At 44.4% G+C, this 27,955-nt stretch overlaps 1 protein-coding gene across 1 annotated transcript in view; it reads left to right on the forward strand.

The window, feature by feature from the left end:
* Nucleotides 1-2,321: 2,321 nt before the first annotated feature.
* LOC139541675 (unconventional myosin-VIIa) overlaps nt 2,322-27,955 on the forward strand; it is a 107,348-nt gene continuing 81,714 nt past the window's right edge. The window contains exons 1-15 of the mRNA XM_071346595.1: nt 2,322-2,467; nt 4,317-4,501; nt 5,932-6,053; nt 6,274-6,416; nt 10,136-10,249; nt 12,360-12,513; nt 13,994-14,070; nt 14,587-14,706; nt 16,214-16,356; nt 18,789-18,999; nt 20,748-20,883; nt 21,149-21,315; nt 25,196-25,339; nt 26,185-26,343; nt 27,225-27,320. Coding sequence (XP_071202696.1) covers nt 2,357-2,467; nt 4,317-4,501; nt 5,932-6,053; nt 6,274-6,416; nt 10,136-10,249; nt 12,360-12,513; nt 13,994-14,070; nt 14,587-14,706; nt 16,214-16,356; nt 18,789-18,999; nt 20,748-20,883; nt 21,149-21,315; nt 25,196-25,339; nt 26,185-26,343; nt 27,225-27,320 — 2,082 coding nt within the window. The 5' untranslated portion in view covers nt 2,322-2,356. The remainder of the gene's footprint in view (nt 2,468-4,316; nt 4,502-5,931; nt 6,054-6,273; nt 6,417-10,135; nt 10,250-12,359; nt 12,514-13,993; nt 14,071-14,586; nt 14,707-16,213; nt 16,357-18,788; nt 19,000-20,747; nt 20,884-21,148; nt 21,316-25,195; nt 25,340-26,184; nt 26,344-27,224; nt 27,321-27,955) is intronic.

The raw sequence follows: 27,955 nt of genomic DNA on the forward strand, positions 1-27,955 counted from the left end.
ACTGGCTACAGGACCAGGGAGAGCTTCTACAGACCTACAGCAATATAACCTCTACGGGTAAGACATGGGCTGCTACAAGGGGGTGGTTTGAACCACACTTGTCTAAGTTATTTTGATTCTTCTAATGGTGTTGTGACGACAGCCATAATGTACCAGTGATAAGATGTACATGTCATATGATATTTCTTTTTTAACATGTCCACATCCGTTGTTATGGGGTTTGATTCTTTAATGGGATATAAATAGGATTCAGATTCTATTGAATCATTTGATTTCAGTAAAAACCTAAACTTAAATAAAATGTATTGAAGCAGGAATCACAAGGCCTTAACCATCTGGTGTCACAATGTGTCAATATTGTTTTACTGTAAAAGGGAGTGGTCCTGGCTGACACGGCAGCCATTTTATACGACTGATATATTGTCTGTATCCCAAATGTTACACTATTCTCAGTATAGTGCACTACTTTTGACCAGGGTCCAATAGGGCTCTACAATATACAATATGGAATCATACACACCTTTTGTTTTTTCTCTCTAAATCTACAGATTGGAGACAAGACATTTTTAATCATGGTGGTTTTGAGGAAGGTAAGATAACTATGACTGTACTCTTCTCATACAAAATGTTGAAGATTTGCTTGTATGATTTGTAACAGGTCCTATCCTCAACATTGTCTTTGACAGAAAATATGAATTTTAAACATTATTGGGGGAAAATAGTTAAAAGATTTGAAGCAATGTCTTTCATAGGGTGTCTGTGTAGGTGACTTTTCATTAGTTTAATCTCAGTATTTAGTCCAGTATTGACTGTCCATTGCCCCCCCCCCCCCCCCCCAGGGTGAATGGGTGTGGGTAGACTCCGGTCAGGGGGTGCCCATCGGAGCTCAGGTCAAGCTGACCGACACTGGAAAGCTACAGCTCTTCGATGATGAAGGAAAGGTACTGTACCTAGTTACCTAGTTACCTGTCCAATAACTACCTGTACCTCCTACCTGTAACTCCTAACTGTCTACTGGAAGGTACCTAGTTACCTGTCCAATAACTACCTGTACCTCCTACCTGTAACTCCTAACTGTCTACTGGAAGGTACCTAGTTACCTGTCCAATACCTACCTGTAACTCCTAACTGTCTACTGGAAGGTACCTAGTTACCTGTCCAATACCTACCTGTACCTCCTAACTGTCTACTGGAAGGTACCTAGTTACCTGTCAAATACCTACCTGTACCTCCTAACTGTCTACTGGAAGGTACTGTACCTAGTTACCTGTCCAATACCTACCTGTACCCCCTAACTGTCTACTGGAAGGTACCTAGTTACCTGTCCAATAACTACCTGTACCTCCTAACTGTCTACTGACAGGTACTGTACCTAGTTACCTAGTTACCTGTCCAATACCTACCTGTACCTCCTAACTGTCTACTGGAAGGTACTGTACCTAGCTACCTGTCCAATAACTACCTGTACCTCCTAACTGTCTACTGGAAGGTACCTAGTTACCTGTCCAATAACTACCTGTACCTCCTAACTGTCTACTGGAAGGTACCTAGTTACCTGTCCAATAACTACCTGTACCTCCTAACTGTCTACTGGAAGGTACTGTACCTAGTTACCTGTCCATTAACTACCTGTACCTCCTAACTGTCTACTGGAAGGTACCTAGTTACCTGTCCAATACCTACCTGTACCTCCTAACTGTCTACTGGAAGGTACTGTACCTAGTTACCTGTCCAATACCTACCTGTACCTCCTAACTGTCTACTGGAAGGTACCTAGTTACCTGTCCAATACCTACCTGTACCTCCTAACTGTCTACTGGAAGGTACTGTACCTAGTTACCTGTCCATTAACTACCTGTACCTCCTAACTGTCTACTGGAAGGTACCTAGTTACCTGTCCAATACCTACCTGTACCTCCTAACTGTCTACTGGAAGGTACTGTACCTAGCTACCTGTCCAATACCTACCTGTACCTCCTAACTGTCTACTGGAAGGTACTGTACCTAGCTACCTGTCCAATACCTACCTGTACCTCCTAACTGTCTACTGGAAGGTACTGTATCTGTTCTGTACACCTGAATGTTTTAATGAAATATTGTTATGTGTCCTGTCCTCTTTTTGGGGGAGGGTTCTGTTGATTATTTTATCTTCAACCACAAAATAACTTCTCAAGAGGACATTTTGTTGTTGTTGGTTATTTGAAGTGAAATAAAGAGCTGGATGGTTTTTTAGTTTTTTTTGTCTGAGAAATCTTTGGCCTCAGAATTAAATATTTCTCGTGATATATTGTGACAGTGTTATTGATCGTTGCAGGAGCATGAGATCAACAAGAAGAAAGAGGATGAATTCCGGCCCATGCACCCTACGTCTGTTAACGGAGTGGACGACATGATTCGACTGGGAGACCTCAACGAGGCCGGGCTCCTCAGGAACCTCCTGGTCCGACACAAGGACGGTATCATCTATGTTAGTATATTTCATACATATATTGTGTAGTGTACTATATCAACTATTTAGTCCCTATTCATATCGTTGTATCTGTAATCCACCTTACTAAGTTCTTAAAACAAGCATTGCCCCTCCTCCCCAGCTGGAAATGGGATGTGCAAAATGATACAAATTATACCTTTGTTGATAATAACTGATAAGGAAGTTGCGGACATGCGTGAAAGGTAGAACCAGGTAGAACCAGGTAGTACCAGGCAGAGTCCGGTTAAACCAGGTAGAGTCAGGTAGAACCAGGTAGAACCAGAAAGAGTCAGGTTAAACCAGGTAGAGCCAGGTAGAACCAGGTAGAGTCAGGTAGAACCAGGTAGAGTCAGGTAGAACCAGATAGAACCAGGTAGAGTCAGGTTAAACCAGGTAGAACCAGGTAGAGTCAGGTAGAACCAGATAGAACCAGGTAGAGTCAGGTTAAACCAGGTAGAACCAGATAGAACCAGGTAGAACCAGGTAGAGTCAGGTAGAACCAGATAGAACCAGGTAGAACCAGGTAGAGTCAGGTAGAACCAGGTAGAACCACATATATTTTTATTGACAGACCAATGATCATAAGTGATCAAACATTATGCAAAGACTCAACTGTCATCTTCTTGGTTTGAAAGAACCCCATTCACGATAAATGATATATAACTAGCTTGTTCACGATGACTGGTGGTTTACGCTCGTTTGGGGACTCAGCACAGTATTCCTCTCTGGCTGAAGTGAATGCTCTGTCTGTGACAGATAGATAGACTTTGCCCTGTAGTTAGGATTATCACACTGGTGTTTGTCTCCATAGAGACCAATGTTCCTCTTATGTGTTGAATGAGAACGTCCCAGTGTTGCCCTGCCAAGCTGCCAACACCCTAAACCACTGTCTGTCTGCTTGCCTTCATGAATCAGGACTTGTTTGAAATATAGAAAACAAGGGGACGATGTTTGGTTTAATATTTTATTTTTTATATGACGTTGCAAACATGAAATGTGATGTGGTTTCTGACCACCAAGCCCATTGCAGTGACTTTCTAACCTTATAGATAGTAGGTTTTGGTATCATAACTGGGTAATAAAGGCCCAATGCAAATGTTTTTATTTCAATTATCAAATAATTGATTTCTTACCTTACCCGTAATAGATTTCTATTGGCAAAGAAAAACTATTTCTCAAGCAAGACTTTTGCTAGGACTGTCTGGGAGTGGTCTGAGTGGGAAGGGGAAAACTGAAAACTAGCTGTTATTGGCAGAGAGCTTTGGAACGGTCTATATTATTGGTCTATGAATCAATTTACTGCCTGGTGATGTCGCCACGGAACGCCGAAACTCCCGCCCTCATGCAGACCTGCTGATTAGAAGGTCCAGTGTAGATTGTATTTTCAACCAGCACCTGTCAGGAAATAACACTGATTAAAAATTAAAAATAAAAATGTAAAAGCTGTTGTACAATATGAGATAAAACACAGATAAAAAACGGAATTCTGACTGCACTAGGCCTTTAAATGTCAAACCATTGGTTGTCTGGTTGTCATGGTATCTGGAAAGTAAATCATAAACACTTCGTTGACTGAGTAGCCACACCCCTCTCTGCGCTGTGTCCCGGTTGGAGGAGGTTGTATAGCCTCTTTCTCAGGCAAGCGAGACTAAGGGTTATACTGTGGCGTTACTGAATGTTGTTTAATGCAATGGTGTTGTTGGGCACACACGCTTTTCATCAGTAGTGCCACATTCTGACGGATAACGTCTCTCTCATTCTCACACAAACACACACTCACATCACCCATCTCAGTACCACTGTGTGTGTGACAGCCACAACGTTCCTCTCTCTGTGTTGTGTCTAGACTTACACAGGCTCCATTCTGGTGGCAGTGAACCCGTACCAGCTGCTGCCTCTCTATACTACAGAGCAGGTGCATCTGTACACGGACCGCCGGCTGGGAGAGCTGCCGCCACACGTGTTCGCCATCGCAGACGGCTGCTTCTTCAACATGAGACGCAACAAGAAGGACCAGTGCTGTGTCATCAGGTCGGAGAGGGAGGGGAGGGAGGAGAGGGAGGAGAGGGGGGAGAGGGGAGAGGGAGTAGAGGGAGTAGAGGGAGTAGAGGGAGGAGGGAGGAGGGGGGAGAGGGAGTAGAGGGAGGGAGGAGAGGGAGGAGAGGGGGGAGAGGGAGGAGAGGGAGGAGAGGGAGGGAGGGAGGAGAGGGAGGAGGGGGGAGAGGGAGGAGAGGGAGGAGGGGGGAGAGGGAGGGAGGAGGAGGAGGGGGGAGAGGGGGGAGAGGGAGGAGGGGGGAGAGGGAGAGGAGGAGAGGGGGGAGAGGGGGTAGAGAGAGGGAGGAGAGGGGGGAGAGGAGGGAGAGGGAGGAGAGGGAGGGGGGAGAGGAGGGAGAGGGAGGAGAGGGGCCAGGAGGTTGTAAACATACTGGGCCCAGACATCAGTTCAACGTCTAGATTTGGTGGAGTTGTCAACTAACTTGATTTCAACGTGAAATCAATAACAACAAAATGTAACATGTCATTGGCTTTAGGTCAAAAGTGTCCTGATGTAGCCTTAAAACAACCAGTGGCGATTTTAGCATGTCAATCTTGGTGGGGAAAAGAACAACAAAAAATGATGCATGCCATACAAAGCCACTACACAACGTAACACTAAACAACACATTAATTCCACTATAACGGTGACAAACGGTGCCCACAAACTGTTAGGGCCAACAGAAAGCTGTCCCAACAGAACTGCCTTACTCAAGAAAACAGAAGAGGCCAGTTTTGTATGCGGCTTTATGAACTCAATGATATGTATATATTTGTTTACAAACTGACATGTGACACGTATTAATGCCAAAATAACATGCAATACAGGCAAGGCCCCCCCCCCCCCCCCCCACAAAAAATGAATAGTTATAATCTGCCTCACTGGCCCTGAATGACGGGTCGCCCTGAATGACGGGTCGCCCTGAATGACGGGTCGCCCTGAATGACGGGTCGCCCTGAATGACGGGTCGCCCTGAATGACGGGTCGCCCTGAATGACGGGTCGCCCTGAATGACGGGTCGCCCTGGATGACGGGTCGCCCTGAATGACGGGTCGCCCTGGATGACGGGTCGCCCTGAATGACGGGTCGCCCTGAATGACGGGTCGCCCTGGATGACGGGTCGCCCTGGATGACGGGTCGCCCTGGATGACGGGTCGCCCTGAATGACGGGTCGCCCTGAATGACGGGTCGCCCTGGATGACGGGTCGCCCTGAAAACAACATTGGTTCAGCGTCATCACATTGATTTTCTTTTGTTGGAAATTGACGTGGAAACAACCTTTTGATTCAACAAGTGTTTTTACCCCTTTTGTGGGGAGTAACTAGGTTTGAAAAACAGGACCATGCACCCATGATACAATCAACTAGAAGAGTACATTTAGATTGTATAGCCTTTTAAAAAAAACTATGTTCCCTGTGTGTTTCAGTGGTGAGTCTGGAGCAGGAAAGACAGAGAGCACCAAGTTGATGCTGCAGTTCCTAGCTGCTGTCAGTGGACAACACTCCTGGATAGAACAACAGATCCTGGAGGCCAACCCGATACTGGAGGGTAAAGGCCTTTGGGGCTGTCTTAAAGACAATTGATTCATTTGATTGATTCATGCGTTCATCAGGCTGGGATCTTCTTCTCGCACCAGAATAACGAATGAATGTGATTTCAATCTGCTCTCCCTGGACCTGTGGTCCCTTCATAATGAAAATGTGTTTTCTTTCTTCTCTCTACTCTTCACTACCTTACAAACATATCGCAACTTCTGCTATTCTTTCAGCCTTTGGTAATGCCAAAACCATCCGCAATGACAACTCCAGTCGCTTTGGGAAGTACATAGACATTAACTTCACTAAGGGCGGTGCCATCGAAGGGGCTAAGATAGAACAGTACCTCTTGGAGAAGTCCCGCGTCTGCAGACAGGTAGGAGACGTGGATTTACAGCCATACAATTAAAGGGGTGGTACAATTAAAGGGGTGTTACAATTAAAAGGAGTGTTACAATTAAAGGAGTGTTACAATTAAAGGGGTGTTACAATTAAAGGGGTGTTACAATTAAAGGGGTGTTACAATTAAAGGGGTGTTACAATTAAAGGGGTGTTACAATTAAAGGGGTGTTACAATTAAAGGAGTGTTACAATTAAAGGGGTGTTACAATTAAAGGGGTGTTACAATTAAAGGGGTGTTACAATTAAAGGGGTGTTACAATTAAAGGGATGAATTCAAACTTTTACTTACAGTTTTTCCTCATTGGCGTACAAGCAATGGATCTGTGTTGAAAACGTATCTATAACAGAACAATTGATCAAATACATTTACCACATTTCTGATCATTTTCTTGCCTTAGTGCCTGACTTGCGTATTTTTAGGTGGTCTATTTTAAAACTTTAAATAAAAATGTCAAAAGTGAATACACAATTACGAAAGAGAAATGTGTGCAATTGTGTTCACTGTTTTACGGCAATCAGCAAATACTACTTGCACAGCATTCTACATCGCCCCATTGGTGTCATACCATGTAGGATATTTGGAAATATCTTGTCCTGATTGTTTATAATATTGCGGACATGCAGAGATGTAAGAGAACGAAGTTGTGTTACTCCTCAGTCATCGTGATCTTTCATTATAGAGCTTTGTTTTGGTGTGGGTTGATGGCCTATAAATTCATATCAGTTGTGATTCTTCATTCTATTCGCCTTTCCTTATTTCTGTTGTGGATTGTGTTTCTGTGCACCAATGGAAAGTCTTCAAAACAATGAGAAAACCAGCCTTTGTATTGAACACATGGAATTGGATTGTGATGACACCGATGGTATAGTATAGTTCTGATGAATGTATTTATGTTTTGACGAGGCAAATACATAAAAAAAAAAAAAACGCATTTACTGTTTTGCAAAAGGCCACAGAGTTCTGCGTCTTGTGGACTCTGTTTCGAAAATCGACAAAATTGTCACAAAAAATGCTTGTATACTTGTATATACACTGCTCAAAAAAATAAAGGGAACACTTAAACAACACAATGTAACTCCAAGTCAATCACACTTCTGTGAAATCAAACTGTCCACTTAGGAAGCAACACTGATTGACAATAAATTTCACATGATGTTGTGCAAATGGAATAGACAAAAGGTGGAAATTATAGGCAATTAGCAAGACACCCCCAATAAAGGAGTGATTCTGCAGGTGGTGACCACAGACCACTTCTCAGTTCCTATGCTTCCTGGCTGATGTTTTGGTCACTTTTGAATGCTGGCGGTGCTCTCACTCTAGTGGTAGCATGAGACGGAGTCTACAACCCACACAAGTGGCTCAGGTAGTGCAGCTCATCCAGGATGGCACATCAATGCGAGCTGTGGCAAGAAGGTTTGCTGTGTCTGTCAGCGTAGTGTCCAGAGCATGGAGGCGCTACCAGGAGACAGGCCAGTACATCAGGAGACGTGGAGGAGGCCGTAGGAGGGCAACAACCCAGCAGCAGGACCGCTACCTCCGCCTTTGTGCAAGGAGGTGCACTGCCAGAGCCCTGCAAAATGACCTCCAGCAGGCCACAAATGTGCATGTGTCAGCATATGGTCTCACAAGGGCTCTGAGGATCTCATCTCGGTACCTAATGGCAGTCAGGCTACCTCTGGCGAGCACATGGAGGGCTGTGCGGCCCCACAAAGAAATGCCACCCCACACCATGACTGACCCACCGCCAAACCGGTCATGCTGGAGGATGTTGCAGGCAGCAGAACGTTCTCCACGGCGTCTCCAGACTCTGTCACGTCTGTCACATGTGCTCATGTGCTCAGTGTGAACCTGCTTTCATCTGTGAAGAGCACAGGGCGCCAGTGGCGAATTTGCCAATCTTGGTGTTCTCTGGCAAATGCCAAACGTCCTGCACGGTGTTGGGCTGTAAGCACAACCCCCACCTGCGGACGTCGGGCCCTCATACCACCCTCATGGAGTCTGTTTCTGACCGTTTGAGCAGACACATGCACATTTGTGGCCTGCTGGAGGTCATTTTGCAGGGCTCTGGCAGTGCTCCTCCTGCTCAAAGGCGGAGGTAGCGGTCCTGCTGCTGGGTTGTTGCCCTCCTACGACCTCCTCCACGTCTCCTGATGTACTGGCCTGTCTCCTGGTAGCGCCTCTATGCTCTGGACACTACGCTGACAGACACAGCAAACCTTCTTGCCACAGCTCGCATTGATGTGCCATCCTGGATGAGCTGCACTACCTGAGCCACTTGTGTGGGTTGTAGACTCCGTCTCATGCTACCACTAGAGTGAGAGCACCGCCAGCATTCAAAAGTGACCAAAACATCAGCCAGGAAGCATAGGAACTGAGAAGTGGTCTGTGGTCACCACCTGCAGAATCACTCCTTTATTGGGGGTGTCTTGCTAATTGCCTATAATTTCCACCTTTTGTCTATTCCATTTGCACAACAGCATGTGAAATTTATTGTCAATCAGTGTTGCTTCCTAAATGGACAGTTTGATTTCACAGAAGTGTGATTGACTTGGAGTTACATTGTGTTGTTTAAGTGTTCCCTTTATTTTTTTGAGCAGTGTATATAATCGTAAGAAAAACTTACGATTGAGAAAATTTTTCGCTCTCCCACTGACATCAATGTAAAAGTGAAAGTTCACCACTGTGTTTAACAGATTGTTACGGGTGCAAAAGAAAGTATTGCTTGTTGTGCAGGTCCATAGAGAGGTAGTGTGTTGTGATTGTGTTGTGTTTGTTGTGCAGGTCCATAGAGAGGTAGTGTGTTGTGATTGTGTTGTGTTTGTTGTGCAGGTCCATAGAGGTAGTGTGTTGTGATTGTGTTGTGTTTGTTGTGCAGGTCCATAGAGGTAGTGTGTTGTGTTTGTGTTTGTTGTGCAGGTCCATAGAGGTAGTGTGTTCTGTGTGTTGTGATTGTGTTTGTTGTGCAGGTCCATAGAGGTAGTGTGTTCTGTGTGTTGTGATTGTGTTTGTTGTGCAGGTCCATAGAGAGGTAGTGTGTTGTGATTGTGTTGTGTTTGTTGTGCAGGTCCATAGAGGTAGTGTGTTGTGATTGTGTTGTGTTTGTTGTGCAGGTCCATAGAGGTAGTGTGTTGTGATTGTGTTGTGTTTGTTGTGCAGGTCCATAGAGGTAGTGTGTTGTGATTGTGTTGTGTTTGTTGTGCAGGTCCATAGAGGTAGTGTGTTGTGATTGTGTTTGTGTTTGTTGTGCAGGTCCATAGAGGTAGTGTGTTGTGATTGTGTTTATGTTTGTGGTGCAGGTCCATAGAGGTAGTGTGTTCTGTGTGTTGTGACTGTGTTTGTTGTGCAGGTCCATAGAGGTAGTGTGTTCTGTGTGTTGTGATTGTGTTTGTTGTGCAGGTCCATAGAGGTAGTGTGTTCTGTGTGTTGTGATTGTGTTTGTTGTGCAGGTCCATAGAGGTAGTGTGTTCTGTGTGTTGTGATTGTTGTGCAGGCCCATAGTGAGGTTGTGTGTTCTGTGTGTTGTGATTGTGTTTGTTGTGCAGGTCCATAGAGGTAGTGTGTTCTGTGTGTTGTGATTGTGTTTGTTGTGCAGGTCCATAGAGGTTGTGATTGTGTTTGTTGTGCAGGCCCATAGTGAGGTTGTGTGTTGTGACTGTGTTGTGACTGTGTTGTGATTGTGTTTGTATCTGCAGGCCCCTGAGGAGAGGAACTACCACATCTTCTACTGTATGTTGATGGGGATGCCAGCGGAACAGAAGAAGATCCTGTCTCTAGGCAACGCCTCCGAGTACAACTACCTCACCATGGTAACAACCACATATCTATATAGTACAACTACATCACCATGGTAACAACCACATATCTATATAGTACAACTACCTCACCATGGTAACAACCACAACCATATCTATATAGTACAACTACCTCACCATGGTAACAACCACAACCATATCTATATAGGACAACTACCTCACCATGGTAACAACCACACACATATCTATATAGTACAACTACCTCACCATGGTAACAACCACAACCATATCTATATAGTACAACTACCTCACCATGGTAACAACCACATATCTATATAGTACAACTACCTCACCATGGTAACAACCACAACCATATATATATATAGTACAACTACCTCACCATGGTAACAACCACACACATATCTATATAGTACAACTACCTCACCATGGTAACAACCACATATCTATATAGTACAACTACCTCACCATGGTAACAACCACACACATATCTATATAGTACAACTACCTCACCATGGTAACAACCACAACCATATCTATATAGTACAACTACCTCACCATGGTAACAACCACACACATATCTATATAGTACAACTACCTCACCATGGTAACAACCACACACATATCTATATAGTACAACTACCTCACCATGGTAACAACCACACACATATCTATATAGTACAACTACCTCACCATGGTAACAACCACAACCATATCTATATAGTACAACTACCTCACCATGGTAACAACCACACACATATCTATATAGTACAACTACCTCACCATGGTAACAACCACACACATATCTATATAGTACAACTACCTCACCATGGTAACAACCACATATCTATATAGTACAACTACCTCACCATGGTAACAACCACATATCTATATAGTACAACTACCTCACCATGGTAACAACCACAACCATATCTATATAGTACAACTACCTCACCATGGTAACAACCACACACATATCTATATAGTACAACTACCTCACCATGGTAACAACCACATATCTATATAGTACAACTACCTCACCATGGTAACAACCACACACATATCTATATAGTACAACTACCTCACCATGGTAACAACCACACACATATCTATATAGTACAACTACCTCACCATGGTAACAACCACACACATATCTATATAGTACAACTACCTCACCATGGTAACAACCACACACATATCTATATAGTACAACTACCTCACCATGGTAACAACCACACACATATCTATATAGTACAACTACCTCACCATGGTAACAACCACAACCATATCTATATAGTACAACTACCTCACCATGGTAACAACCACATATCTATATAGTACAACTACCTCACCATGGTAACAACCACATATCTATATAGTACAACTACCTCACCATGGTAACAACACAGACATTTACACTGAGTGTACAAAACATTAAGGACACCTGCTCTTTCCATGACACAGACCGACCAGGAGAATCCAGGTGAAATCTATGATCCCTTATTGATGTCACCTAAATCCACTTCAATCAGTGTAGATGAAGGGGAGGAGATGGGTTAAAGAAGGATTTTTAAGCCTTGAGACAATTGAGACATGGAGTGTGTATGTGAGCCATTCAGAGGGTGAATGGGCAAGACAAAAGATTTAAGTGCCTTTGAACGGGGTATGGTAGTAGGTGCCAGGTTCACCGGTTTGTGTCAAGAACTGCAACGCTGCTGGGTTTTTCCCGCACAACAGTTTCCTGTGTGTATCAAGAATGGTCCACCCACCCAAAGGACATCCAGCCAACTTGACACAACTGTGGGAAGCATTGGAGTCAACATGGGCCAGGACAATATTAGGTGTTCTTAATGTTTGGTATACTCAGTGTATATGCTAATAGTTTGTATTTACATGTATTGTGTTTATGGACATCATTGGTACTACTACCAACACATGGCATAGAAAACCTGTAATGGAATAAAACTTCAATCCCGTATTCCTAGTTAAATAAAGATTTAAATCAAAATAAAATGAAAACATGGCTACCAGTGATGCTGTATGAGTAGTGAACGGATAATGGCTCATTGATGTAAATGCGGACCAGGTCCGAGATCAGTATCACGTTGCTCTGAGCCTGGTTGTTGTTGTTGCTCTGCGTTGTCAGGGTAACTGCACCAGTTGCGATGGGCGTGATGACATTAAGGAGTACGCCCACTTCCGCTCGGCCATGAAGATCCTGATGTTCTCTGAGAATGACTCCTGGGAGATCAACAAACTGCTGGCCGCCATACTGCATCTGGGAAACGTCCACTTTGAAGGTCAGGATCAGGGAGGAGAGGTTTACATCTTTGAAGGTCAGAATCAGGGAGGAGAGGTTTACATCTTTGAAGATCAGGATCAGGGAGGAGAGGTTTATACCGTAGAAGGTCAGGATCAGGGAGGTGAGGTTTATACCTTAGAAAATCAGGACAAGGGAGGAGAGGTTTACATCTTTGAAGGTCAGGATCAGGGAGGAGAGGTTTATACCTTAGAAGATCAGGACCAGGGAGGAGAGGTTTACATCTCTGAAGGTCAGGATCAGGGAGGAGAGGTTTATACCTTAGAAGGTCAGGATCAGGGAGGAGAGGTTTACATCTTTGAAGGTCAGGATCAGGGAGGAGAGGTTTATACCTTAGAAGATCAGGACCAGGGAGGAGAGGTTTACATCTTTGAGGTCAGGATCAGGGAGGAGAGGTTTATACCTTTGAAGGTCAGGACCAGGGAGGATAGGAGAGGTTTATATCTTTGAAGGTCAGGATCAGGGAGGAGAGGTTTATACCTTTGAAGATCAGGACCAGGGAGGAGAGGAGAGGTTTATATCTTTGAAGGTCAGGATCAGGGAGGGTTTAATGACTTTGCTCTATTCACCCTTCCCTGATTCCTTGCATTTTATGGCATAGGATTAGGATTTTACCCCAGCCCCTCTCTCCTGGTCTAGGATTAGGATTTTACCCTCACCCCTCTCTCCTGGTCTAGGATTTTACCCTAACCCCTCTCTCCTGGTCTAGGATTGGGACTTTACCCTAACCCCTCTCTCCTGGCCTAGGATTGGGACTTTACCCTAACCCCTCTCTCCTGGCCTAGGATTGGGACTTTACCCCAGCCCCTCTCTCCTGCTATAGGATTGGGACTTTACCCTAACCCCTCTCTCCTGGTCTAAGATTGGGACTTTACCCTAACCCCTCTCTCCTGGTCTAGGATTGGGAGTTTACCCTAACCCCTCTCTCCTGGTCTAGGATTGGGAGTTTACCCTAACCCCTCTCTCCTGGTCTAGGATTGGGACTTTACCCTAACCCCTCTTTCCTGCTATAGGATGTGGACTTTACCCTAACCCCTCTCTCCTGGCCTAGGATGTGGACTTTACCCTAACCCCTCTCTCCTGGTCTAGGATTGGGAGTTTACCCTAACCCCTCTCTCCTGGTCTAGGATTGGGACTTTACCCCAGCCCCTCTCTCCTGGCCTAGGATTGGGACTTTACCCCAGCCCCTCTCTCCTGGCCTAGGATTGGGACTTTACCCTAACCCCTCTCTCCTGGCCTAGGATTGGGACTTTACCCTAACCCCTCTCTCCTGCTATAGGATTGGGACTTTACCCATCATCTCTTCTTGGACCTACTACTATAATGAGGTTTAGAAGGAGGTGATAAAAACAGGATGTGAGGAATCACGGAAAGACAAGTTGAGATAGAGCCATGGTTTGGGGCCGTTGGGGAGGAAGACATTTTACTGTAACTGACTTCCTTATCTTTGATCCTTCCAGCCACCATTTTGAATAATCTGGAGAGCTGTGACGTCATGACGTCACATCATTTCAACATGGCAATCAAACTTCTGGAGGTAAGCCTGTCACTCGCCTCAATCCAGCCTATCACTCGCCTCAATCCCAGCCTGTCACTAGCCTCAATCCCAGCCTGTCACTAGCCTCAATCCCAGCCTGTCACTAGCCTCAATCCCAGCCTGTCACTAGCCTCAATCCCAGCCTGTCACTAGCCTCAATCCCAGCCTGTCACTAGCCTCAATCCCAGCCTGTCACTAGCCTCAATCCCAGCCTGTCACTAGCCTCAATCCCAGCCTGTCACTCGCCTCAATCCCAGCCTGTCACTCGCCTCAATCCCAGCCTGTCACTCGCCTCAATCCCAGCCTGTCACTAGCCTCAATCCCAGCCTGTCACTAGCCTCAATCCCAGCCTGTCACTAGCCTCAATCCCAGACGTTCTAGGTGTCTCCATACCCCAGAAACTGCTTTCGGTTCTCAAGAATACGATAGGGTACCCAAGAACATGGTGTCATATCTGTTAGCTCCAGACTGACCTGTCACTGACCTCTGTAATGTCCCTCTCTTTGTGTGGTCCAGGTGGACCCCAAGGCCCTGGAGAAGAGTCTGACCCAGCGTTCCTTCATGACCTCCAGGGAGAGTGTGACCAAACCTCTCACCTCAGCCCAGGCCATGGACGGCAAAGACGCATTTGTCAAGGTGAGGCTGGTACCACTTCTTGTCAACACAAACAGATCAGGGACCAGGCTAGGGGACTGCATGGGTTCCTACTAAGACCATAATATATCTGGAGTTTAAATCAGGTGCTCTTCTTTGCGAACTTTTTCAGTCATGAGGTAAAAATATAAACCTTATCATCTTTGATGCTTGGCTAGAATATAATTATGTCTCTAAGATAATGTATGATAATGTATTATAGTACATTATAGAACTCATAAATCACATTTTATTTGTCACATGCACCGAAAACAACAGGTAGTCCTTACAGTGAAATGCTTACTTACAAGCCCTTAACCAACAATGCAGTTTTAAGAAAATACCTAAAAAAGTAAGAATAACAAATAATTAAAGAGCAGCAGTAAATAACAATAGCGGGGCTATATACAGGGTATTACGGTACAGAGTCAATGTGGAGGCTATATACGGGGTATTACGGTACAGAGTCAATGTGGAGGCTACATACAGGGTATTACAGTACAGAGTCAATGTGGAGGCTATATACAGGGTGTTACGGTACAGAGTCAATGTGGAGGCTATATACAGGGGGTACCGATTCAGAGTCAATGTGGAGGCTATATACAGGGGGTACCGGTACAGAGTCAATGTGGAGGCTATATACAGGGTGTTACGGTACAGAGTCAATCTGGAGGCTATATACAGGAGGTACCGGTACAGAGTCAATGTGGAGGCTATATACAGGGGGTACCGGTACAGAGTCAATGTGGAGGCTATATACAGGGTGTTACGGTACAGAGTCAATGTGGAGGCTATATACAGGGGGACCGGTACAGAGTCAATGTGGAGGCTATATACAGGGGGTACCGGTACAGAGTCAATGTGGAGACTATATACAGGGTGTTACGGTACAGAGTCAATGTGGAGGCTATATACAGGGGGTACCGGTACAGAGTCAATGTGGAGGCTATATACAGGGTGTTACGGTACAGAGTCAATGTGGAGGCTATATACAGGGTGTTACGGTACAGAGTTAATGTGGAGGCTATATACAGGGGGTACCGGTACAGAGTCAATGTAGAGGCTATATACAGGGTGTTACGGTACAGAGTCAATGTGGAGGCTATATACAGGAGGTACCGGTACAGAGTCAATGTGGAGGCTATATACAGGGTGTTACGGTACAGAGTTAATGTGGAGGCTATATACAGGGTGTTACGGTACAGAGTTAATGTGGAGGCTATATACAGGGTGGTACCGGTACAGAGTCAATGTGGAGGCTATATACAGGGTGTTACGGTACAGAGTCAATGTGGAGGCTATATACAGGGTGTTACGGTACAGAGTTAATGTGGAGGCTATATACAGGGGGTACCGGTGTCGAGGTAATATGTACATGTAGGTAGAGTTATTAAAGTGGCTATGCGTAGATGATAACAGAGAGTAGTAGCAGCGTAGAAGGGTGTGGGGGTGCAATGCAAATAGGACAGTATGATAATGTTTGCTTGTATTTTGCTCTGTTTTCCACCAGGCCATCTATGGTAAGCTGTTTGTCTGGGTGGTGGAGAAGATCAACAGGGCTGTGTTCAAGCCTCCTCCTGAGGACACTAAATACGTCAGACAATCCATCGGTCTGCTGGACATCTTCGGCTTCGAGAACTTCAACAAGAACAGGTCTGTACCGTCACAAAATAATTCATTCATTCCCACAGGGGAAATTAGGGTTGCAAAATTCCTAAATTAAAGTTGTAAATTAAAGATAAACATTTTGTTGCTAAAAGTATTATTATAGTATTGATTGATTGACTATGACTTTTCAAATCACCCAGTAATTCTATCTGCAGAGTTAGCTCCAGGTAAATGGTACTTTCTTCAACCATCCCCGAACCTGTGACCAAAAACAAGCTACATCTGGACAATACCAAAACAAATGATCTAACTACTCTACCTCTTCACACTCAGAATCTGCAGAGCTGGGATGGTCGTATCCCCCCATATATATATATATAACATTCTATTGGTTGCAAGAATTTTGTGTAAACATTTAACATTTAAAATTCTACGTTTTGAATCCTGCGTTGTTTTGCGCACACATGGTGTGCCATGGAATCGGTACATTGAAAATCTATTTTGCAACTTATGCAGCACAGCTGTCAGTTTATGTCTTTAATCTATCTCCCTAAAGTCAGTCAGCCTTCATGTCTTTAAACTATCTCCCTAAAGTCAGTCAGCCTTCATGTCTTTAAACTATCTCCCTAAAGTCAGTCAGCCTTCATGTCTTTAAACTATCTCCCTAAAGTCAGACCAGCCTTCATGTCTTTAAACTATCTCCCTAAAGTCAGTCAGCCTTCATGTCTTTAAACTATCTCCCTAAAGTCAGTCAGCCTTCATGTCTTTAAACTATCTCCCTAATGTCAGTCAGCCTTCATGTCTTTAATCTATCTCCCTAAAGTCAGACCAGCCTTCATGTCTTTAATCTATCTCCCTAAAGTCAGACCAGCCTTCATGTCTTTAATCTATCTCCCTAAAGTCAGACCAGCCTTCATGTCTTTAATCTATCTCCCTAAAGTCAGTCAGCCTTCATGTCTTTAATCTATCTCCCTAAAGTCAGTCAGCCTTCATGTCTTTAAACTATCTCCCTAACGTCAGTCAGCCTTCATGTCTTTCATATATCTCCCTAAAGTCAGTCAGCCTTCATGTCTTTAATCTATCTCCCTAATGTCAGTCAGCCTTCATGTCTTTAATCTATCTCCCTAATGTCAGTCAGCCTTCATGTCTTTAATCTATCTCCCTAAAGTCAGTCAGCCTTCATGTCTTTAATCTATCTCCCTAAAGTCAGTCAGCCTGCATGTCTTTAATCTATTTACCTAAAGTCAGTCAGCCTTCATGTCTTTAATCTATCTCCCTAAAGTCAGACCAGCCTTCATGTCTTTAATCTATCTCCCTAAAGTCAGACCAGCCTTCATGTCTTTAATCTATCTCCCTAAAGTCAGTCAGCCTTCATGTCTTTAATCTATCTCCCTAAAGTCAGTCAGCCTTCATGTCTTTAAACTATCTCCCTAACGTCAGTCAGCCTTCATGTCTTTCATATATCTCCCTAAAGTCAGTCAGCCGTCATGTCTTTAATCTATCTCCCTAATGTCAGTCAGCCTTCATGTCTTTAATCTATCTCCCTAATGTCAGTCAGCCTTCATGTCTTTAATCTATCTCCCTAAAGTCAGTCAGCCTTCATGTCTTTAATCTATCTCCCTAAAGTCAGTCAGCCTGCATGTCTTTAATCTATTTACCTAAAGTCAGTCAGCCTTCATGTCTTTAATCTATCTCCCTAATGTCAGTCAGCCTTCATGTCTTTAATCTATCTCCCTAACGTCAGTCAGCCTTCATGTCTTTAATCTATCTCCCTAATGTCAGTCAGCCTTCATATCATTAATCTATCTCCCTAACGTCAGTCAGCCTTCATGTCTTTAATCTATCTCCCTAACGTCAGTCAGCCATCATGTCTTTAATCTATCTCCCTAAAGTCAGTCAGCCTTCATGTCTTTAATCTATCTCCCTAAAGTCAGTCAGCCTTCATGTCTTTAATCTATTTACCTAAAGTCAGTCAGCCTTCATGTCTTTAAACTATCGCCCTAAAGTCAGTCAGCCTTCATGTCTTTAAACTATCGCCCTAAAGTCAGTCAGCCTTCATGTCTTTAATCTATCTCCCTAACGTCAGCCAGCCTTCATGTCTTTAATCTATTTACCTAAAGTCAGTCAGCCTTCATGTCTTTAATCTCTCTCCCTAAAGTCAGTCAGCCTGCATGTCTTTAATCTATTTACCTAAAGTCAGTCAGCCTTCATGTCTTTAAACTATCGCCCTAAAGTCAGTCAGCCTGCATGTCTTTAATCTATTTACCTAAAGTCAGTCAGCCTTCATGTCTTTAATCTATCTCCCTAAAGTCAGACCAGCCTTCATGTCATTAATCTATCTCCCTAAAGTCAGTCAGCCTTCATGTCTTTAATCTATCTCTCTAACGTCAGTCAGCCTTTGACTTTAGTCATCGTCCTAAAGTGTGTCGAACCAATCTATTGATTATTGTGTGGGTCGTTTGCTCGTTTCGTTACAGTTTTGAGCAGCTGTGCATCAACTTCGCCAACGAGCAGCTGCAGCAGTTCTTTGTGAAGCATGTCTTCAAGCTGGAGCAGGATGAGTACACCCGCGAGAACATCGTCTGGAAGCACATCGAATACAACGACAACCAGAGAACACTGGACGTGCTGGCCAACAAGTCTCTTAACATCCTGGCACTTATCGACGAGGAGAGCAACTTCCCCAAGGTACCTAGCCTCCGCCCTGCACTTTAAGTCCGCGTCTCAAATGGCTCCATATTCCCTGTATAGTGCACTACTATAGGGCCCATAGGGCTCTGGTCAACTGTAGTTTACTATGTACGGAATAGGGTGCCATTTGGGACGCAAATTAAATCAGTGACACTTAAACTACTTTTTTGGTTGCTGTTTACCCAATTGCACTGTGCTCTGAAGTACCCACTTCATGTGCAACTGGTTATAAGGCCTATGATCTTATTGGGTCTTTCCCAATAGCCCCTGTGGATAGGCCAGTGAATAGAACCATAGCTCTAAAGTGCAAGTAACATTCCGAGTGAGGCCCCATGATAGACTAGCATCCTGTCTAGGTGGTGTACTTGTACAGACTAGCATCCTGTCTAGGTGGTGTACTTGTACAGACTGGCGTCCTGTCTAGGTGGTGTACTTGTACAGACTGGCGTCCTGTCTAGGTGGTGTACTTGTACAGACTAGCGTCCTGTCTAGGTGGTGTACTTGTACAGACTGGCATCCTGTCTAGGTGGTGTACTTGTACAGACTAGCATCCTGTCTAGGTGGTGTACTTGTACAGACTAGCATCCTGTCTAGGTGGTGTACTTGTACAGACTGGCGTCCTGTCTAGGTGGTGTACTTGTACAGACTGGCGTCCTGTCTAGGTGGTGTACTTGTACAGACTAGCGTCCTGTCTAGGTGGTGTACTTGTACAGACTGGCGTCCTGTCTAGGTGGTGTACTTGTACAGACTGGTGTCCTGTCTAGGTGGTGTACTTGTACAGACTAGCGTCCTGTCTAGGTGGTGTACTTGTACAGACTGGCGTCCTGTCTAGGTGGTGTACTTGTACAGACTGGCGTCCTGTCTAGGTGGTGTACTTGTACAGACTGGTGTCCTGTCTAGGTGGTGTACTTGTACAGACTAGCGTCCTGTCTAGGTGGTGTACTCCTACAGACTAGCGTCCTGTCTAGGTGGTGTACTTGTACAGACTACCGCCCTGTCTAGGTGGTGTACTTGTACAGACTAGCATCCTGTCTAGGTGGTGTACTTGTACAGACTGGCGTCCTGTCTAGGTGGTGTACTTGTACAGACTGGCGTCCTGTCTAGGTGGTGTACTTGTACAGACTAGCGTCCTGTCTAGGTGGTGTACTTGTACAGACTGGCGTCCTGTCTAGGTGGTGTACTTGTACAGACTGGTGTCCTGTCTAGGTGGTGTACTTGTACAGACTAGCGTCCTGTCTAGGTGGTGTACTTGTACAGACTAGCGTCCTGTCTAGGTGGTGTACTTGTACAGACTAGCGTCCTGTCTAGGTGGTGTACTTGTACAGACTAGCGTCCTGTCTAGGTGGTGTACTTGTACAGACTGGCGTCCTGTCTAGGTGGTGTACTCATACAGACTACCGTCCTGTCTAGGTGGTGTACTTGTACAGACTAGCGTCCTGTCTAGGTGGTGTACTTGTACAGACTAGCGTCCTGTCTAGGCGGTGTACTTGTACAGACTAGTGTCCTGTCTAGGTGGTGTACTTGTACAGACTAGCGTCCTATCTAGGTGGTGTACTCGTACAGACTAGCGTCCTGTCTAGGTGGTGTACTTCTACATCAAGCTGCCTCAAACTACAGAAACAAGAAATAGTCTCTGACGCTATGGGCCGTTCTGGCTCGGACAAGTGGAAAGGTCCTAACGCTTTGGTTCTTTGTTCTGTTGTGTGTGCGTGTGCGTGTGCGTGTGTGTGTGTGTGTGTGTGTAGGGTACAGATACCACCATGATCAACAAGATGAACCAGGTACATGGGAAGGGCGACGTCTACATCCCCCCTAAAAACAACCATGACACCCAGTTTGGAATCCAGCATTTCGCCGGGGTGGTCCACTACGATTCAAAAGGTATTCCAAGACGCAAACAGTGTATTTCTAGACTCTAAACTGTAATGACAGAGTTTGTACCTGTGTTGGACTGAGACCCACTTTACTTATATCAACCTGCCCCACTATTTGTGTTTGATATTATCATTATAAAATCTGTTTAATGTAGAATGCGTCCCAAAATGGCACCCTATTCCCTATTAGCCCTGGTCAAAAGTAGTGCACTATGTAGGGAATAGGGTCCCATTTGGGACAAGCACTAGTAACGTCTCATGTTGTTATTTAGGTTTCCTTGAGAAGAACAGAGATGCTCTGAGCACTGACCTCATCCAGCTGGTGGAGAAATCGTCCAATAAGATGCTAAAGCAGGCATTCCAGAACGAGCTCTCCTCCAATGGCGAGATGGCCAGCGCCAACCCCAGGATGACCATCACTCCCAAGAACTCTCTACGGGTCAGTGGAACCCTGGGAACCCCGTGGAAAGAGGCCTGGGAAACCCCTGGAGCAGATTCAATATAACACAGATACCCTGCGGTCAAAGCTGCTTCATTGTATCCCCTATATCGATTGTTTTCAGTGTAAACTTAAACGACTAAAACCAGTTATAAAGTATGTAGAAAGGATAATGGAGCTATATATATATATATATATATATATATATATATATATATATATATATATATATATATATATATATATATATATATACACTGCTCAAAAAAATAAAGGGAACACTTAAACAACACAATGTAACTCCAAGTCAATCACACTTCTATGAAATCAAACTGTCCACTTAGGAAGCAACACTGATTGACAATAAATTTCACATGCTGTTGTGCAAATGGAATAGACAAAAGGTGGAAATTATAGGCAATTAGCAAGACACCCCCAAAAAAGGAGTGATTCTGCAGGTGGTGACCACAGACCACTTCTCAGTTCCTATGCTTCCTGGCTGATGTTTTGGTCACTTTTGAATGCTGGCGGTGCTCTCACTCTAGTGGTAGCATGAGACGGAGTCTACAACCCACACAAGTGGCTCAGGTAGTGCAGTTCATCCAGGATGGCACATCAATGCGAGCTGTGGCAAAAAGGTTTGCTGTGTCTGTCAGCGTAGTGTCCAGAGCATGGAGGCGCTACCAGGAGACAGGCCAGTACATCAGGAGACGTGGAGGAGGCCGTAGGAGGGCAACAACCCAGCAGCAGGACCGCTACCTCCGCCTTTGTGCAAGGAGGTGCACTGCCAGAGCCCTGCAAAATGACCTCCAGCAGGCCACAAATGTGCATGTGTCTGCTCAAACGGTCAGAAACAGACTCCATGAGGGTGGTATGAGGGCCCGACGTCCACAGGTGGGGGTTGTGCTTACAGCCCAGCACCGTGCAGGACATTTGGCATTTGCCAGAGAACACCAAGATTGGCAAATTCGCCACTGGCGCCCTGTGCTCTTCACAGATGAAAGCAGGTTCACACTGAGCACATGAGCACATGTGACAGACGTGACAGAGTCTGGAGACGCCGTGGAGAAAGTTCTGCTGCCTGCAACATCCTCCAGCATGACCGGTTTGGCGGTGGGTCAGTCATGGTGTGGGGTGGCATTTCTTTGTGGGGCCGCACAGCCCTTCATGTGCTTGCCAGAGGTAGCCTGACTGCCATTAGGTACCGAGATGAGATCCTCAGACCCCTTGTGAGACCATATGCTGACATATGCACATTTGTGGCCTGCTGGAGGTCATTTTGCAGGGCTCTGGCAGTGCACCTCCTTGCACAAAGGCGGAGGTAGCGGTCCTGCTGCTGGGTTGTTGCCCTCCTACGGCCTCCTCCACGTCTCCTGATGTACTGGCCTGTCTCCTGGTAGCGCCTCCATGCTCTGGACACTACGCTGACAGACACAGCAAACCTTTTTGCCACAGCTCGCATTGATGTGCCATCCTGGATGAACTGCACTACCTGAGCCACTTGTGTGGGTTGTAGACTCCGTCTCATGCTACCACTAGAGTGAGAGCACCGCCAGCATTCAAAAGTGACCAAAACATCAGCCAGGAAGCATAGGAACTGAGAAGTGGTCTGTGGTCACCACCTGCATAATCACTCCTTTTTTGGGGGTGTCTTGCTAATTGCCTATAATTTCCACCTTTTGTCTATTCCATTTGCACAACAGCATGTGAAATGTATTGTCAATCAGTGTTGCTTCCTAAGTGGACAGTTTGATTTCATAGAAGTGTGATTGACTTGGAGTTACATTGTGTTGTTTAAGTGTTCCCTTTATTTTTTTGAGCAGTGTATATATATACAATCCCCAAAATAAAAACTAGACAGTCAGGGAGAATAAAAAATTCCCAAAATGCCATGACATGGGGCCACCATTGATTTTGTTTCATGTTTGAGTCACTCAGATACAGTAGCATAAGAACATGGCATCATGTGTAGAATTGCAGGACATTTGCATTTAAACTGCATATTTTCTCTCAGCCCCATGACAAAATGTGTAGAATTGCAGAAAATTTGCTTTTAAACTGCATATTTTCCCTCAGCACATGACAAAATGTGTAGAATTGCAGGAAATATGCTTTTAAACTGCATATTTTCTCTCAGCCCATCACAAAATGTGTAGAGTTGCAGGAAACTAGCTTTAAAACTGTAAACAATATATATAATCTCAGCCTCATGGTAAAACATGTAGAATTGCAGGAATTGTGCTTTAAAATAGCTACATTTTAGAGTCACTCCGATACAGTAGCATAAGAATACACTCTGTCTCTCTCTCTCTGTCTCTCTGTCTCTGTCTCTCTGTTTCTCTCTCTCTCTCTGTCTCTATCTCTCTGTTGCTGTCTCTCTGTCTCTCTCTCTCTCTCGTAGTAACCAAAAAAGTGCTAAACAAATAATAATATATTTTATATTTTAGATTCTTCAAAGTAGCCACCCTTTGCCTTGATGACAGCTTTAGACACTCATGGCATTCTCTCAACCAGCTTCACCTGGAATGCTTTTTCAACAGTCTTGAAGGAATTCTCAGATATGCTGAGCACTTGTTGGCGGATTTTCCTTCACTCTGCTGTCCAACTCATTCCAAACCATCTCAATTGGGTTGAGGTCGGGTGATTGTGGTGGCCAGATCATCTGATGCAGCACCCCATCACTCTCCTTCTTGGTGAAATAGCCCTTACACAGCCTAAGCGCAAACCAGATGGGATGGCGTATCACTGCAGAATGCTGTGGTAGCCATGCTGGTTAGGTGTGCCTTAAATTCTAAATAAATCACAGGCAGTGTCACCAGCAAAGCAACCCCACACCATCACACCTCCTCCTCCATGCTTCACGGTGGGAACCACACATGCGGAGATCATCCATTCACCTACTCTGAGTCTCACAAAGACACGGCAGTTGGAACCAAAAATCTCAAATGTAGACTCATCAGACCAAAGGACAGATTTTCACTGGTCTGATGTCCATTGCTCGTGTTTCTTGGCCCAAGCAAATCTCTTCTTCTTATTGGTGTTCTTTAGTTGTGGTTTCTTTTCAGCAATTCGACCATGAAGGCCTGATTCACACAGTCTCCTCTGAACAGTTGATGTTGAGATGTGTCTGTTACTTGAACTCTGTGAAGCGTTTATTTGAGCTGCAATCTGAGGTTGCAGTTAGTTAACTGCTATGATCTTATCCTTTGCAGCAGAGGTAACTCTGGGTCTTCCTTTCCTGTGGCAGTCCAGTTTCATCATAGCTCTTGATGGTTTTTGCGACTGCACTTGAAAAACTTTCAGAGTTCTTGAATTGTTTCGTATTGACTGACCTTCATGTCTTAAAGTAATGATGGACTGTCGTTTCTCTTTGTTTATTTGAGCAGTTGTTGCCATAATATGGACTTGGTATTTTACCAAATAGGGATATCTTTTGTATACCAGCCCTACCTTGTCACAACACAACTGATTGGCTCAAACACATTAAGAAGGAAAGAAATTCCACAAATGAACTTTTAACAAGGCACAGCTGTTAATTGAAATGCATTCCCAGGTGACTACCTCATGAAGCTGGTTGAGAGAATGCCAAGAGTGTGCAAAGCTGTCATCAAGGCAAAGGGTGTCTACTTTAAAGAATCTAAAATCTAAAATAGATTTTGATTTGGTTAACACTTTTTTGGGGTTACTACATGATTCCATATGTGTTATTTCATAGTGTTGATGTCTTCACTATTATTCTACAATGTAGAAAATAGTAAAAATAAAGAAAAACCCTGGAATGATTAGGTGTGTCTAAACATTTGACTGGTGGTGTATATTCTCTATAGTGTATATATATTTATATTTCTGTCTTGATATATTTCTCTTTCTTTCTCTACAGCAGCAAACGGTGGATACTAAGAAGCGTGCTCCTACGTTGAGTGGCCAGTTCCGTCAGTCCCTAGACGCCCTGATGAAGACCCTGACAGTCTGCCAGCCCTACTTCATACGCTGCATCAAACCCAACGACTTCAAGAAGCCTATGGTATGTCAGAAGTCCTATTCAATTAGGGATAATATGTACTTCTGTGGTTTTAATACAGTCACCTTAATAAACTATGACAGATGTTGTGAAATGTTTGTCACTCATAGTAACTGTCCAGTAAAAAAAAATCACACTTTTTAAAAACCACACAATTCCAACATAGAAAAGCTGCTTTTGAACATGCTCAATTACCATATTTCACTCATATCCTAATAATTAAATATTGGTCATATTTCATAGAAATCTGGAAAAAATTGATAGTTACTTTAACATCCATTTTTATCTCAAACTGTTTCTCCTATGAGACCATCCCACTGGCCTAAAGATGGACTGCATGCTTCCCTGTTTTAGCTGTTTGACAGGGATCTGTGTATGCTTCCCTGTTTTAGCTGTTTGACAGAGATCTGTGTATGCTTCCCTGTTTTAGCTGTTTGACAGAGATCTGTGTATGCTTCCCTGTTTTAGCTGTTTGACAGGGATCTGTGTATGCTTCCCTGTTTTAGCTGTTTGACAGGGATCTGTGTACGCTTCCCTGTTTTAGCTCTTTGACAGGGATCTGTGTATGCTTCCCTGTTTTAGCTGTTTGACAGGGATCTGTGCATGCTTCCCTGTTTTAGCTGTTTGACAGGGATCTGTGTATGCTTCCCTGTTTTAGCTGTTTGACAGGGATCTGTGCATGCTTCCCTGTTGTAGCTGTTTGACAGGGATCTGTGTATGCTTCCCTGTTTTAGCTGTTTGACAGGGATCTGTGCATGCTTCCCTGTTTTAGCGGTTTGACAGGGATCTGTGTATGCTTCCCTGTTTTAGCTGTTTGACAGAGAGCTGTGTATGCTTCCCTGTTTTAGCTGTTTGACAGGGATCTGTGCATGCGTCAGCTGCGTTACTCTGGGATGATGGAGACCATCAGGATCAGGAAGGCTGGCTATCCAATCCGCTACACCTTCGATGAGTTCCTGGAGCGATACCGCGTGCTTCTCAAAAGCAGCCTCTGTGACCCCAAAGTGGTGAGAAGAAATGTTGCTGTTGATATTGTTGTTGTTGTTATTGTTGTTGTTCATTGCGTCACTGCAACTTTGCTCAATCTTGTGGCTCAACCACAGAAACCATGTTTGTTGTTTAACCTCACTAGGGGGTGTGGGACGCTAGATTCCAGTGAAATTGCAGAGCGCAAAATTCAAAAACAGAAATATTAGATATAAAAATTCATGAAACATACAAGGGTTATACATGGGTTTAAAGATACACTTCTTGTTAATCCAACCACGGTGTCAGATTTCAAAAAGGCTTTACGGCGAAAGCAAACCATGCGATTATCTGAGAACAGAGCCCAGCAGACAAATCATTACAAAGAGTTAGCAGCCAAGAAGAGGAGTAACAAAAGTCAGAAATAGCGATAAAATGTATCACTTACCTTTGATGATCTTCATATGGTTGCACTCCGAAGACTCCATCTTACACAATAATTGCTAGTTTTGTTCGATAAAGTCCCTCTTTATGTCCAAAAACCTCTGTTTTGTTGGTGCGTTTTGTTCAGCAATCCATTGGAACAAAGCGCGGTCACAACAGATAGACGAAAAATCAAAATAGTACTATAGAAGTTCGTAGAAACATGTCAAACGATGTTTAAAATCAATCCTCAGGTTGTTTTTGTCATAAATAATCAATAATATTTCAACCGGACAAAAGCTTCGTCAATAGAAAAGGAGAAACAAGAAAGGCGCTCTCCCGATCACGCGCTGGACTCATGTCTGGAAATTTCCACTTCCACTTTGGGCATGCTTTTCATCCAAAATTCCGAATGCTGCCCCCTACCCTAGTGAAGTTAAATATGATCGCCAATTAGCTTCATAACGTGGCATGTAAAGAAAATGTATATTTTTCCCAGGAATCTCCACAGAAATGCGCTGAATGGATCTGTGAGACCGTTCTTGCTGGACAAGATGGTGACTGGAAGACCGGCAAGACAAAAATATTTCTGAAGGTAACCATCCATTTATGCTGACCTCTCACGGATAACTCTAATCTCTAAATAGTATGGTTGTCCAGGTTCCAGGTTTAAAGAATGAAGGAGTGGTTGATGGATGGATGGATGGTAGGATGGATGGTAGGATGGTAGGATGGATGGTAGGATGGATGGATGGATGGATGGATGGATGGATGGTTGTGTGGTAGGATGGATGGTTGTGTGGTAGGATGGATGGTAGAATGGATGGATGGTAGGATGGATGGTAGAATGGATGGATGGTAGAATGGATGGATGGTAGGATGGATGGATACTAGGATGGATGGATGGATGGTAGGATGGATGTATGGTAGGATGGTAGACTGGATGGATGGTAGGATGGATGGATGGATGGATGGATGGTAGGATGGATGCTAGGATGGATGCTAGGATGGATGCTAGGATGGATGGTAGGATGGATACTAGGATGTATGGTAGGATGGATGGATGGATGGTAGGATGGATGGATGGATGGTAGGCTGGATGGTAGGATGGATGGATGGTATGATGGATGGATGGTAGAATGGATGGATGGTAGAATGGATGGATGGTAGGATGGATGGATGGTAGGATGGATGGATGGATGGTAGGATGGATGGATGGATGGTAGGCTG

The sequence above is a fragment of the Salvelinus alpinus genome, chromosome 16 (genome assembly GCF_045679555.1).
Source record: "Salvelinus alpinus chromosome 16, SLU_Salpinus.1, whole genome shotgun sequence".
NCBI classification, from domain to species: Eukaryota; Metazoa; Chordata; class Actinopteri; order Salmoniformes; family Salmonidae; genus Salvelinus; species Salvelinus alpinus.